The 14,309-nt window shown below is 45.8% G+C and overlaps 2 protein-coding genes across 2 annotated transcripts; both read left to right on the top strand.

Moving 5' to 3' along the window:
- Window positions 1–4,420: 4,420 nt before the first annotated feature.
- LOC124647345 lies at window positions 4,421–7,635 on the top strand. The gene is made up of 3 exons (XM_047187310.1): window positions 4,421–4,732; window positions 5,191–7,006; window positions 7,108–7,635. Exons 1-3 carry the CDS (start codon window positions 4,421–4,423, stop codon window positions 7,344–7,346), a joined length of 2,367 nt encoding a protein of 788 aa, XP_047043266.1. The 3' UTR covers window positions 7,347–7,635.
- A 1,082-nt stretch (window positions 7,636–8,717) lies between these two features.
- LOC124647335 (aspartic proteinase nepenthesin-1-like) lies at window positions 8,718–10,091 on the top strand. The gene has a single exon (XM_047187300.1). The coding sequence runs from the start codon at window positions 8,718–8,720 to the stop codon at window positions 10,089–10,091; it is 1,374 nt and encodes a 457-aa protein (XP_047043256.1).
- Window positions 10,092–14,309: the final 4,218 nt, after the last annotated feature.

Here is a 14,309-nt window from a genome sequence, read left to right as displayed (position 1 = left end):
TATTCCTTCCATGTATATTCTTCAAGCCCATCTCCAATCGCGGCCCACCTCTGATCCGGTCAAATTCTGGTGATAACACTTAGTGAGAGTGAAATGTGGACCATCCATTGATAAATTAGTACATGATTATAGCTCACTATTATACATGTTGGCTCTATGTTAGCTACAAATGACATGGCACATGGCTTATAGCCAGCACAGTGGCTATACTATTAAACTTGCTCTCAAAGACAGTGCTTGTGTGGTTGTGCAATGTTGGACCAACAGGAGGTGACATCACACCGCTTCTCTGATTAGGTGACACTCTCTGAACGCTGGGTCTCAAAGTCCATGGAAAAATCCTCCAAGTATGACCTTCATCGGTTGAACCTGTCAATGACACTGATTATGCGAAGTTCCCTTGTCAATGTGGAGTTTGCTTGAACTTCTCTTAGGGTGAAAACCCATGATCTAGGCTCAGTGGTTGGATCTAGCAATGTCAGTGTCGTCCGGCGTTTACTTCTTGGAGGCGTAGTTGTCGGAGTATCTCTTCTATTACTCTTTGTTGTCTTCATAGATGGTTGATACAAATGTTATGTTGATCGCTTTTTTTAATAGCTTGGCCGTGTGTCGGATAGCTCTTGGTATCGTGTTGGTGTAGAGGCTAGTTGTAAATGGCATCTTCTTGATATCAATATATTCTTCTTACCAAAAACTAATATTATTATAGTCCATGTAACTTATTGGGGCATGAAGGTCCACACGAACACCTCGGAGGCAGCCTACATCCAAAGGATCAAGCCTGCCACATGAGGTCTCAAGCCGTCTCCTACCAGGGATGAGGGAGATGTACCATCACTGTCTCTATCTAGAGACGGAACCAACTGTTGTCACGAATCGGAGATCAGGAGCCTCTACCATAGACCATCGCCGTTGAGACCAGTCACCGTGCTACCCTTGCAGCCACAAAGGAAAAACCACCGCCAAGAATATTCAGGGCTGTCGCCCTGACTTCCTACCTATGCCGATGTCTGCATCATCATGATCCATCGTAACACGAGAGCCGTGAGGGCTTCAACAGTGCAATAAGACAAGCCCACCACCACCATCCACCAAACAGGTCTTGCCCACTGGCTTCCTCCAACCGCTGCGAGGTGGGCAACAAGGGAAGGAGAAGAAGATGATGACGACTAGGGTTTCACCTTGCCACCTTCCTGGAGCGACTAGAGCTGAGTGATCCGGCCAAAAAAAAATATACAAGTAATACTTAAATATTTATATATGAAATTGTTCATGCACTGCCAAAATGTTAGAATGGTCATATTTTGGTTTCAATGTTAGTGTAAGAAACATTTCCTAGAGGCAATCATAAAGATGATTGTTGTAATGATTCTTAAATATCCATATCAGGCAGATTGGCAATTACGTGAATTTTTTGTGAAGCTCTTTACTTGTATTTCTAAAGTTGTCAGTAGTTGGAGTCGGGTGAGGACACACATGAATATTAAATTAGCACATGAATTGATGGATGACTATATGTCGCAAGTTATGTTCATGGAGATGTCAAACTAATAATGTGGACACATGTTGTGAACAATGGGTTGGACTTAACCAACACGAGACACAACTAAAATGCTCATTGTTTCTAGATGTGTACGTTTTGTCCCTAGACATGAGATTTTCACATTTACTCGATATGTGAATCGTTTTACTTAGAAGCTACCAGACGGTAAACCGTAATAGGATAGTTATAAGGGTAGCGTTAAGGTTTATTGTGAACCATGTTGCCAGGCATGGTCAGTCAAGGTAGAATTTGTCCCTCTCCACAAGAGAGATATCTCTAGGGCCTTACAGTGATTCTTCGATCCAGAAATACATGATCGGTTGCATTCCTGCTACATAATATTATAAACGCGATAAGCAAATAATGAAGAACGATAAAAAAAAACGCAACAGAGACATAAGATTTAACGTGGAAAACACCTTCCAACATAGAAGGGGAAAAACCATAAGCGCCAACCAGCAAATACTTCACTATATCGGGGAGTATTTACAAACACCGGTGGTTATCTTATAATCTGGTAAAACATAGCAGGTGGCTTACAAGAGGTATATATAGGCGGGGGCATCGATCAGTACCGCTACACTTCAGCCCAACCTATCGGCGACGAGCCTCGCTCCGCTCGTCAGAAGTTAGCTTCCCTTTAGTATATGAATTTGGATCATAATATAACACATAAGTTGAAGATTTAACCAAGAAAGGGATTCCGAATCACGAGATCTAGAAAGACCGATTAGCTTGACGTTGGGTCTGATATCGTTAGGCAAAGGGATTGGCATTACCTGAACATTGTGATAGTTTGTCCGATATAATCTTTTTGTGCGTTTAGTAATTGGCACATCTTGCTAGGGCCTCTACCAACTATTGGCCACATGAAAGTACTTATGTCATGTCCATTCGCGTGTGAACCTACACGATCACACACATAAGAGGTTGAAAGCCTAATTCATATTAGATCCGTATTAGACCAGGCTTAGGGTACTAATGGACCTGTAATGTAGAATCTCATCAGGGACCCTATATAAGAGAGGGTGGGACGAACTGATTATGGTTTAACCACTCCACCTAGGTACCACACCCCTCACTTCCTAATTGCACGTCCAAACCTAACAATCCAACGTGTGACGCTGCCAGTCCGCACGTTTAGATACCCTGTTGCATTTGTGGCACTATGAGTTGCACGATAGGAGCTCTTCGTGGGGAAAGGTGCCAAGGATGAGGATGTAGAACCACTACACTACCCGACGTGTTTCATTAATTTCCGCAATTTCGTATTTAGTGGCAATCCTGTGATTTATGACTACAACAATCCTAGTTTACGCAATACATTTTTTTATTTGCTCTAGTGTAGCTTACTTGTATCCTTTTAGTCTAAGGCAAATTCATGACAAAATCCGTCCATATTAGCCCTCTATATATAGAAAATCGGACCGTAACAGAACTCATCACGCGGAAACGTTATAGCATCGGTTTCGTGATTTGAGAGTTCGAACGTTTAGATACCCTGTTGCATTTGTGGCACTTGGACGAGTTACACGAGAGGGTTTGTTTGTGGGGTGAGGTGTCAAGGAAGAGGATGTAGAATCACTACACTACCCGACGTGCTTCATTAAATTCCATAACTGCATGTTTAGTGTGATAATATTGTTATCTATGACTACAACAATCCTAGTTAACGCAATATTTTTTTTATTTGCGTTAGTGTAGCGTACTTGTATCACTTTAGTCTAGGGGGAAGTCATGAAAAAATTCGTCCATATTAGCTCTCCACGTATAGAAAATCAGACCGTAACAGAACTCGTCATGGGAAACGTTATAGCATCGGTTTATGATTTGAGAGTTAGATGCCCGATTCCAGAGTAGTAAAGGTTAGATGCAATTGACACAAACCTCGAAGTTTTTAGTGAAATATGACATTATATAATAATTGCAACTAGTAAAACAATCACTACTCATCTAAAAAAATAAATCACTCTACTGTCTGAACTCCTTGGCCTCATCTTGGGCCGTGAGAGATTATAATTCAAAAAAAAAGTATAGAAATCAGCATCAAATCCACCGTAATGGATACATAACCCTCCTCTCACCGAACTCGAATTTGGTACGACTTTAACCCCCAAATTAACAAAAACGGGTAAATGATCCTTCTAGTGTTTTTTCCTCGTGATGTTGACTAGGAACTGATGCGTTGAGTTGGCATGTGTGGGATCTATACCGATTCTTCCTCACTCTATTTTCCTTTCGTCTTGGTGTTGCCATCGCCTCCGCAGTCGCTGACTCTTCTGCCTGTTGCCGGATGAACCATTGTCCATAGTGTAAACCCTCGCGCCCGTCTCATCCTTCGATGGCATCTCGCCAGTTTGTTGACCGTACAATTCCCAATTCTCTGAACCAACCCAAGATTCTCAATTCTCTCAAAGCACGAGTCTCGGAGTCGCCACTGCCATCAACAAGGTAAAGTACTGGCAATGTCATCTAGAAGCTCATACACGATTCAAGCGATGATCGAAACCCCACTTTTCTCCCTAAATGGAAAACAAGCTAAAAAAATACGAAGTTTACCGACGCACTAACCAACACTCATGGCTTGATTTCTATACATTTTTTCATTAGATTATTTTTTGAGGGAATTCTTTTCATTAGATAGAACTTCAGGAACCAACGCCACGTTAGGGCAAGGACGGCCCACCTTGGTAATCTCAATCCGAATCTGTCTCGAACACCATACCAATTCGGCCTTCTCAGCCCATATATCTATCTCCTGGCCACCATTAGAGCCCATCCAAGGAAGCAACAAGGCTCCGACCGGCGAAACCCAACCCGACCCCGGCGCGGCGCCTCCCGTCGTACCGACCGCCCTCGCCCTCGCCGGCACCGGTCATGTCCTCCTCCGCCGGCGACGGCTGCGCGGCCCCGTCGTCGGCGTCCAAGGGAAAGGCCAGGATGGACGACGACGCCGAGGCCGAGGCCGAGGGCGTGCCGTGCGGCATCTGCCTGACGGACTCGCGGCGGGCGATCCGGGGCGAGCTCGACTGCTGCGCGCACCACTTCTGCTTCGTCTGCATCATGGCCTGGGCGCGCGTCGAGTCGCGCTGCCCCTACTGCAAGGCCCGCTTCCGCACCATCCGCCGCCCGCCCGTCCCCGGCCGCCTCCCCGACGAGCGCATCGTCACCGTCGCCCAGCGCATCCAGGTATAGCACCCGAACCGGAACCTCTCTCTGTTACATGTCTTGCTGTCCGTGTCGACGATTTTGACCAGTACCCAACAATCGTCGTCCCTTCGCAGCCCTCACCCTGTGGATAAGCTCTGCTACCGAAACTGTTATTATGGCGTTTGCTTGTTGTAAATCTGTAGTAACTGCACACTTCCTACTAGATTGCAATTTCAGGCTCCATAATGTACAGTTTACATTTTTATTGAGATTCATGATGAAAAAATCAGGGAACACTGTTCTTTCTTTTTTTTCCTCAAGCGACATCAGAAAAACCTTGAAAAAAAATCCCCTTAGGACTTCCATTTCTTGGACTGCAATGTCAGCAATTCGTTAGTTCCTCTATCAGTATTCGCTAAACTGCAGTATTTATGTTCTATCTATGTTAGGACCCTGTGAATTCTCCCAAGGACTGACGCTCTGTTTCGGTTGAACAGGTGTGGCATCCTCTAGGCAACGAGAGTAGCGTGGTGGGCGCCGATCCTTCCGCAAACAGCACCTGCAGCGTCTGTAGCTGCACCAACGATGAGGACCTGCTGCTGCTCTGCGAGCTGTGCGACGTGGCCGCGCACACCTACTGCGTCGGGCTGGGGACCACTGTGCCGGAGGATGACTGGTTCTGCAAGGACTGCGCGACCTCCAAGGAGGAGCACTCGAGGTGCCAGGTCGATGATGGCAGCGGGTCTAGTGATGAGAGTGAGCTTGAAATCACCATTGACGTCCCGAGCGCTGAGCCAGTTACAGGCCCTTCCCGTTCTGATATCGTGGATGAGGGTTACTCTCGGAGTTCAGCCCCTCCGACAAATGTGCGGAGCAGTGGGTCTGTCCCGGTTCCTTCTATTTATGGTAACAGGGATGGATACTACGGATCAAATTTGGCACGGCCGGCAGATGCGCGCAGCAGTGGGCCTTTCCAAGTTCCTTCTATTTATGATGATGTGGATGAAGATTCCGGAACAAGTCCAGTGAATGGGACAAATGCACAGAGCAGTGGGCCAGTTCCTTCTATTTACGATATTGTGGATGAGGATTATGAAGCAAATTCCGTCCGCAGGGCTAATCTGCGGAGCGCTAGGCCTGATAGAACATCGGAGGGTACTTCTTCAGATGAATCTATTTGTCTGGGATCTCCTCAAAAGCGAGGCAGTGGTCGCACATTCTTGCATGCTCATGCCCGCTTTGGAATCGAGAGAGCTAGAACATTGCGGAATTCTCGCAATCTTACTAGACGAATAACAGAGCTGCGTCAGAACTGGTCTGGTCTCCGTGAAGGTTCTGTGGGATTTGCAACACATCTACGCAACAATAGAAGGGAAAATAGCGCCGCTACTTCTTCTTCTGTTAATGAGCATAAGCAGTCCAGGATGGCTTCCACCAAGGAAACCCCTACCATATCTGGCTATGCTAACAAGATTGCACCCAAGGAAACCCGTCATGTCAGTAAGGCATGGAAAATGTTGGAAATGGCAAAATCTGCTGGTGGAAGGAAGAAATGTAACACGCCTTCCTCCCAAGACTGCACTCCTCGATTCTCTATGGGGAATAGATCAACATCATTCAGCCCGATCGATACAATCTTAGGACAAAACAACCAGAGCCTGTCTACTTTGGTAGCCCAGAGAAACACTATGAAATATGACCGTGGCGCAAAAAAGGATAGTACACTGCCCAAGAAGGACCTTGAAGGACACCGCAATATGCTTGGGAATTGCCATGCGTTAGTCCTTGAAAGAAATGGTCTGTTCCAGGATAGAAATAGAATGGTAAATGACGAAAGTCCAAATGGTAAAGTTACCTCATCAAGCCACAGTCAGCGCGTAGAGCAGACACAGGAGTCTTCGTGTGCCAGCAAAGCTGCCTCATCAAGCCACAGACAACACGGTGATCCAACCTTAGGATCTTCTTGTGGTTCGCGCTGGTCAGGGGAACGTCTATCGTTCGGTAGGTCCATGGTGACCTCTCCGCTACAATTTGTGTCAAGCTCAGGGAGCCAATCTGGTACAATGGTAAACCCTGTGGAACCCCCAGCCGTTCAGGTTACAGCATCAAGTGAAACTGGTACTGCAGCAGCAACAGTGGAAGTTAGGAAAACTTCTGGATCAGACCGTCATGGGTCCAAGAGAAAACTTCGCTTTGAAACATCTGACGATCAAGGATCCAAAAAACTTAGGAAGCACTCTAAAATTGCAAAAGGTGAAATCTCATCCTTGGCTTTGCGTGAGTTGAAGCTACTCAAGATAGACAAAACATATGGTATGTATTTTCCTTCCAGTTTAATTTCAATTTGTTAGACACAAAACCTCCTTGCAATTTTGTTACATATTTGATCTCTAACAAACTTGATTGTGATTCAGGTTCTGAGAGATTCAAGGAAGCTGCTCGAGCAACAACACATACAGTCCTGGCTTCCTGCGGATTGGAACACTCACCAGAGCTAGCTGTAGCGGTCCCTAAACCAGTTTGCAAGCACAAACCTCCCAGACCTTCAGTGATAGCCAATACATGCAAAGAATGCCTGTGTGATTTTGTTAAATTAGCCATCAGCTCGGTGCTGTCCAGCCACCAGATGGATCAAGCTGCTCCCTCCTGCTAGAATCTAGACACAGTCTGTAACTGTCTTTTGGTTGTAGCTTAGACTTATACCCCATAGCTCAAATAGGATGCATGTTGTTGTACATTTTCATAGCAATTCAAGGGTTTCCTTGCAGTGTAGTGGTTTTAGGTGCTCGAAACAACTTTTGCTGGTTTTTATGATGCATGGTTGGTGCGCCCCGACATGGAGCACAGAGCAGGTCTCACTTGCCAGTGTTTGTAAACGTTCGCTGTAGTGATTGGAACAAGAAGTCTCCGAATGAAGGAAAACCAGGTGGAAGTTGGCATAATTGTTCATCTCAAAAGTTTGTGTATTTATATTTAAGCACCACTAGTTTTACTTGGTTGCCTCACCTCCCACCTTTGATTTTCGTTGACCCGTCTAGATTTTCTGCCTGAATTTAGCTTTGTCTCGTCTCAGAGAGGCACTTCAGCATCTCGAGGGCCTCCTTTAAAGTCGAGGACATAAAATATTTCGCCTTTGATTGTACATGTGATGGGTTGCCATTCAAGATGTCCAACGAGTCCTCGGCAGCCGGTTCCTCTTCTTTGCTTAGGACTAGTTCGTGCAAAATTCCTCATGAACTATGCCAATTTGTTCTGTTTATCAATTAAATTCATATAGCAAGTAGGAGTATTTGATTCCATGATTAAGTTATTACCGAATATTTTTTTACTGAATTATATACGATGACGTCATTTGAAAGTGTTTTTTTAGGATGAGACTAATTCTCAGTCGACCGAGAATCAAACAAATCTTAGTTGCGACCTCATGCACAACAGAAAAAACCACGAATTGTGGAACTATTATATTGGTTAGGAGTCTGACTCAGAACTAAGCTAATGCTCAAGAATTAGCAAAACCATTTTTCAGATTCTATCATAAGGAATTCCTTTGTCCAATTTAGGGCTTTCCAATCTATAGAAATCTTTGTCTACATTTTGGCTACCATAAGTCCATAACAATGCTAAGTGCACCAAAAATTACATTGAATGACAGTTGGTTGCATTGCTTTGCCATGTATAAGCAACGAGACAGAGCTTGCCCGAGGAACAAGGGCAGTTAAAAGATTAGACTTTTGTGTATAACCTACGTATGTACGCCAGCAACATATGTATGTCTTAGTTACTTCCGTTGTTGAGATAGACAGTATAGCAGTAAATTATTTTGGCAAGTGCTATTACGACAGCGATAGATCATTGATAGAACCGTATTGTCGAACAAATAATCCAGGCCTGCACGCGTTCACTTCGAGGCTACCAATCTACCAGCGCGGAAGGTAACTAGGCGGGCCTGTTGCTGATACAAAGGTAGCAGGCTCTAGCACATAAACATACAGCAGGTATGGCAGTCGCAGTGACGACCGTAGCAATGGCGGCTTCACTTCTTTTTCTCGTTCTTCTTCCTCTAGCTCCGGCGCTTGTCTCATCGGCAGCGTATGCCAAAGAGGTCCGTTCAGTCATCAGACAGTCTGCCAGGGATTACATGGAACAGAAGGCGCGGCAGGGAGTAACAAACCTCTCCGGCCAGCGCAAAGACGGCCAGCAGATGGGCCACGCGGCGGCAGACGGCTCTGGCGCCTTAGTCTTCGACATCTCCGTCGGGACCTTCCTGCAGACGGTCTCCCTCATCATGGACATCACCGGCGAGCTCGTCTGGGCGCAGTGCGATCACTGCCCCTCGTGCGTCAGGTACACGCCGCCGGGCACGCCCACCTTCCTGCCCAAGATCTCCGACTCCTTCCGCGAGATAGGCTGCGCCTCCCAGACATGCCAGCGTGCGATCCCCGGCGACCACCACTGCGCCGGAGACCGCGACCCCTGCACGTACATAGACACGTTCATCGGCGGCGGCAACACGTCCGGCTTCCTCGCCACCGACACGTTCAGCTTCGGGACCACGCCCGTCCCAGGCGTGGTGTTCGGCTGCAGCGGCGACATCATGGTGGATGGCCTCGCCGGCGCCTCTGGCTTCGCCGGCTTCAGCAGAGGGGGCCTATCGCTCGTGTCGCAGCTCAACATGTCCCGGTTCACCTACTTCATCGCGCCTCTGAATGACGCTGCTGGCAAGAGCTTCGTCAGCTGGAGCTCGGGGGACGCCGACAACCTCGACATCATCGCGCTGCAGGCGATGATGAGAGGCAGAAGCAGCAGCACGCCGCTGCTAGCGGCCACAGAGAAGCAGGACCCTGACTTGTACTACGTCAAGCTCACCGGAGTTCAGCTCGACGGCAAGCTCCTGACCGCCATCCCGGCGGGGACCTTCGACGTCCGGTCGGATGGCTCCGGCGGGGCGATCCTCAGCACCACACTGCCTGTCACATATCTCGAGGAAGCAGCGTACAGGGTATTGAGGCGGGAGCTCGTGAGCAGAGTGCAGTCGGAGGGCGTGAACGCCACCGGCGACGTCAACCAGCTATGCTTCCTCGCGCACGAGCTTGCCAAAGCCAAGGTCCCCGTGCTCTCGTTGGTGTTCGACGGGGCCGACAGGGCGATGGAGTTCAGGTTCGAGAACTACTTTTTCGACGTCAGTGACGGGCTGACCTGCCTCACCATACTGCCGTCGACCGGCGGGACGGTCCTGGGTAGCCTGCTGCAGGCGGGCAGGACCATGACCTACGACATCCACGGCGGGCAGCTGACGTTCCAGACGGCGGCGGCAAGTGCTCTGGCGCCGGAGCGGGTGGCACTCGTGGTAATGGTCACTCTTCTGGCGTGGGTGCTCGCCCCGCAAAGTCTCGTCTGATCGTGCACGGTAGAAAATCCTGCCTGAATTAAGTTTTTCTCACTAGTCCGAGCTGCAGACGATACCATATACTGTATTTTTATTTTTTGTCATGCATACTGTATTATTGGTATGATCAAAATGGGACATGTGTGTAGAGAAGGTGAACCTTTTAAGTACGCTTTTCCTAAATAACAATTAGCTGTTTATCATTTGGGGCACAATCACTTTTTCCTCATGATTCGAGCTACAGAATACCTGGCCCGAACGATTAAGTTTCAATATTTGTAACTTAGTGTATGACTTAATGTTGCACATAGATATGCACGAATCACGACGTTGTTTCAATGGTGGATGCTTGACTGGTAGTCCACGGTACCGTTAGAATTGCATTTCCGACAAATCTTGACGCATCGTGCAAGGTATGTTTAGGTCAGTTTTGGGCCACGTTGCCGCACCGAACCACACGGTTACATTTTTTAGTCTTCTTTGGGTTTTCCATGGTAGAGCCATGTTTCTCCCTATTTCATTTATATGTGGGAGATGCCGAGTTGGGTGAGGACATGGCGGAGAGGTTGTGGGGATGCCTCACTATGAGGGTGCCAAGGGAGCGGTCGCTCTTCGGTATTTCACCCACCGACTCCGCTACTCACTTTGTTTAGTGAAATCATGAGTGAGATACTGAAGAGTGCCCCCTCTTCTTTTCCAGTATTTCACCCACTGACTCCGCTACTCACTTTTTTTTCTTTAGTTTTCAGTTCCTCACTCTTCAGTATTTCACTCATGATTTTGCTCTTTCTTGGCTCTGTTTGACTTGGTCTCTATTCATTCTCTTACTTTATTTTTTAAGTAGATTAATGCAGTCACTCATTTCTTGGCATTTCACCCAGTATCTTAGTTAATCAGTTGTTTTTGTTGATCTTCATGCATCACCTTTCTTCTTAGTCTCTCGGTTCTTCGTCACTCATTTCTCGACATAAAAATTAAATTGAGTCCTTAAGCCTTTTAATCACTCATTTCTCATCATTTGAAAATTCCTTGCCATTTCAATATTTAGTCGCTCATCCGTCATCTTCGAATATTTCAAGTTGATCGTTATCTTCTTTCTCATTCATTCATTTGCAGTGGTGGAGCAAGTTGGGACATGGCAAACTACTAAGCACTCCAGACATCGGCCTTTTTCCCAAGGGTAATCTTGATTAGATCATTAGTACCCCCTCTGTCTCATGAAACTTGTCTTAAGTGCGTAAAATTTTGGATGTATCTAGTCACCAAATAAGTAAACAGTAACTAGATTCATCCAAATTTAGACAAAGGTAAGACAATTTCATGGGACAGAGGGAGCAGTTTGAAAGGAGAATCTTGGAAGGAGCCTGGGCATGCCAGCTCCTAGCTCCGCCACTGTTCATTCAGTTTTTCTCTTTCTCCTCCTTTTATCATTTTGTTTCTTCAGTTTATTTTATCTTTCTATGTCTGTCTTTCTTGTTTCCTCCGTTATCTTAGCTCTTCCATCAGTTTATACTTTGTGATTTCCTCAGTTTCTTCTGTCTTCCTTTGTCTATCTACTTTTTTTGGTTTTCCTTCAGTTAGTACTTTAGTCACTCTTCTTATTCATAAGTTATTCTTTTGGTTTAGTCATCTTTGATTTTTCTTCAGCCTTATTTGCTTTGCTTATTCCCAATAAAGTCTTATCAGTTTTTCTTTCATTTTTCAGTCTCGACATTCAGTTATCGGCTCTTTAATTTTCAGATTTTGTGTTTTCTAGTCTCTGTTTTGCCATTTTATTTCTTCATTTCTTTTATTTTCTTCACAAGTGTCTTTTCCTTCGGTCATTTTTTCTCTTCTCAGTCTCCACTCTATCTTTCTTCATTTCTTTCCCCTTTTATTTTTGAAGTCAACCATTTTCATTTTCTTTATTCTCCTTTTGTAGTCCTTGTTATTTTCCTTATACTTATTTTTAGTCCCTTTTTGTATCCTGCCATTTCTGTTTCTTCTTTCATTATGTATCACACATGAGTGGAGTTTAATGTAGATGTATCACTAGTCAGTTTTTAATAGGAGAACTAACATGAGCAGCATTAGACTGCACGCCATCCATGTTTTCTAGTCAAATTATGTAGATGAGTATGTATTATAGTTCTTGAAAATGAAGTGTTTCACATAGAGATGGCATCAATACTACGTGGATGTCATCGACATTGTCAACAGAGGCCTGCGGCGGAAGTTCCGCTGGTGCAGGGGCAAGTGGACCAAGATCACGACGTATACTAGGAACGCCTGCATCCATGGAATTTGCACCATCATTACTAGGTCATGTTCCTCTTCTTCTTCCAATGTTGCTTTTGTAGCCCACGAGGGTTTCTCGTCCTTCTCCTTCTTCTTTGGTTTCTTCGGCTTTGTAGATCTCTCTGTTATCTCTTTCCAGAATACGCCTGGTGGAATCGTGAGACACTGCGACCCAATGTTTGCAAGAACATCGGCTTCATCGTTGCTTAGCCTGCTGATATGATTTACCTCGCATCCATCAAATAGTTTCTCTAGCTCATTATACACTTCCTTGTATTCTATCATACTATCATTGACTGCATCGCACTGATTCATGACTTGCTGAGCCACCAACTGTGAGTCGCCGAAGATTTTTAATCGAGTTGCACCACAAGCCTTCGCCATCTTCATCCCGTGTATGAGAGCTTCGTATTCTGCCTCGTTATTAGATGCGTTTGGAAACGTCATCCGTAAGATATACTTTAATTTGTCGCCTTCAGGTGATATTAGTATCACGCCTGCTCCAGCTCCCTCTAATCTCTTTAACCCGTCGAAGTTCATAGTCCAGGTTCTCGATAAATCTGGGGGTCCTGTATTTTGTAGCTCCATTCACTCTGCGATGAAGTCTGGTAGAATTTGCGACTTTATTGCTTTTCTTTTTTCATACGTGATGTCCCGAGGGGAAAGCTCTATTCCCCACAGGGAGACACGACCCGTAGCTTCTGGATTGTTCAGTATATTGGATAAAGGCGCCTCATTGACCACTATTATCGGATGCGCCGAAAAATAGTGCCGCAGTTTTCTTGCGGTTGTAAACACTCCATACGCTAGCTTTTGGTACTGCGGGTACCGCTGTTTTGAAGGCGATAATACTTCACTGATGAAATATACTAGCCTCTGTACTCCATGGAGTTTTCCTTCTTCTTCCCTTTCGACTACCAGTGCTGTGCTAACCACCTGAGGTGTGGCTGCAATGTATAGCAAGAGGGGTTCTTTCTCCTTAGGCGCCACCAAGATTGGTGGTGTCGAGATTGTGCGTTTGAGATCCTCGAAAGCTTTGTCTGCCTCTTTGTTCCACTGAAAATTCTCTCCTTGCTTAATCAAAGCATAAAACGGTAACGCCTTTTCTCCTAGCCTGGCGACGAATCTGCTTAAAGCCGCGACTCGCCCAGTTAATTGCTGTATTTCTTTTATCTTTGTTGGCTTCCTCATTGTTACAATAGTTTGAATTTTTTCTGGATTGGCCTCGATTCCTCTTGCTGAGTCTAGGAACCCGAGAAGTTCCCCTGCAGGGACGCCGAAAGAACACTTCGTCGGGTTCAGTTTGAGGCAAAACTTGTCAAGGTTGTCGAAAGTTTCCTTTAGATCCTCGATCAATGTTGTCCCCTTTTTTGATGTTATGACGACATCGTCAATGTATACTTGTACGTTTTTCCCAACCTGTGTTGCCAAGCACTTCTGCATCATCCGCTGATATGTTGCTCCCGCGTTTTTCAAACCAAAAGGCATTGTTCTGTAGCAAAACACGCCATAAGGTGTTATAAACGCTGTCTTGACTTTATCATCTTCTTTCAATCTGACATAGGCATCCCGAAATGGGCCTGCCGAGGGTGGTACCCGGGGTTTATTGAAGACCCACGACTCGATGAATATGAAGATTCGGAAGCCCAAGTTAGTACTAAGGAAAGCTAGAGTTGTATTAGGAAATATAGACTTGTAATTTTACGGGACGGGTTAGAAACCCTCCCGGACTCTGTAACCTGTATATTACGAATCCCTCGGCTCCGCCTCCTATATAAGGGGAGTCGAGGACAAAGAGAGCATCGATTCATTGTTTCACGTAACCCTAGTTTTTATATCGTCGAGTACTTTTCGGCTGAAACCTTCGAGATCTACTTGCCCTCTACTTCCGACTAAAACCCTAGTCTACAATCTGTAGGCATTGATAAGTTAATCCCTTGTCAGGCGGCAACA

The sequence above is a fragment of the Lolium rigidum genome, chromosome 1 (assembly GCF_022539505.1).
Source record: "Lolium rigidum isolate FL_2022 chromosome 1, APGP_CSIRO_Lrig_0.1, whole genome shotgun sequence".
NCBI classification, from domain to species: domain Eukaryota; kingdom Viridiplantae; phylum Streptophyta; class Magnoliopsida; order Poales; family Poaceae; genus Lolium; species Lolium rigidum.
This window is presented reverse-complemented; position numbering and strand designations above follow the sequence as displayed.

What these genes read in the sequence shown, in the direction of transcription:
- LOC124647335 (XM_047187300.1), top strand. Translation starts at nt 8,718, where the DNA reads ATGGCGGCTTCACTTCTTTTTCTCGTTCTTCTTCCTCTAGCTCCGGCG.
- LOC124647345 (XM_047187310.1), top strand. Translation starts at nt 4,421, where the DNA reads ATGTCCTCCTCCGCCGGCGACGGCTGCGCGGCCCCGTCGTCGGCGTCC. An exon ending in CCGTCGCCCAGCGCATCCAG is followed by an intron (nt 4,733 to 5,190) that starts GTATAGCACCCG and finishes TCGGTTGAACAG; the next exon opens with GTGTGGCATCCTCTAGGCAA. An exon ending in CAAGATAGACAAAACATATG is followed by an intron (nt 7,007 to 7,107) that starts GTATGTATTTTC and finishes ATTGTGATTCAG; the next exon opens with GTTCTGAGAGATTCAAGGAA.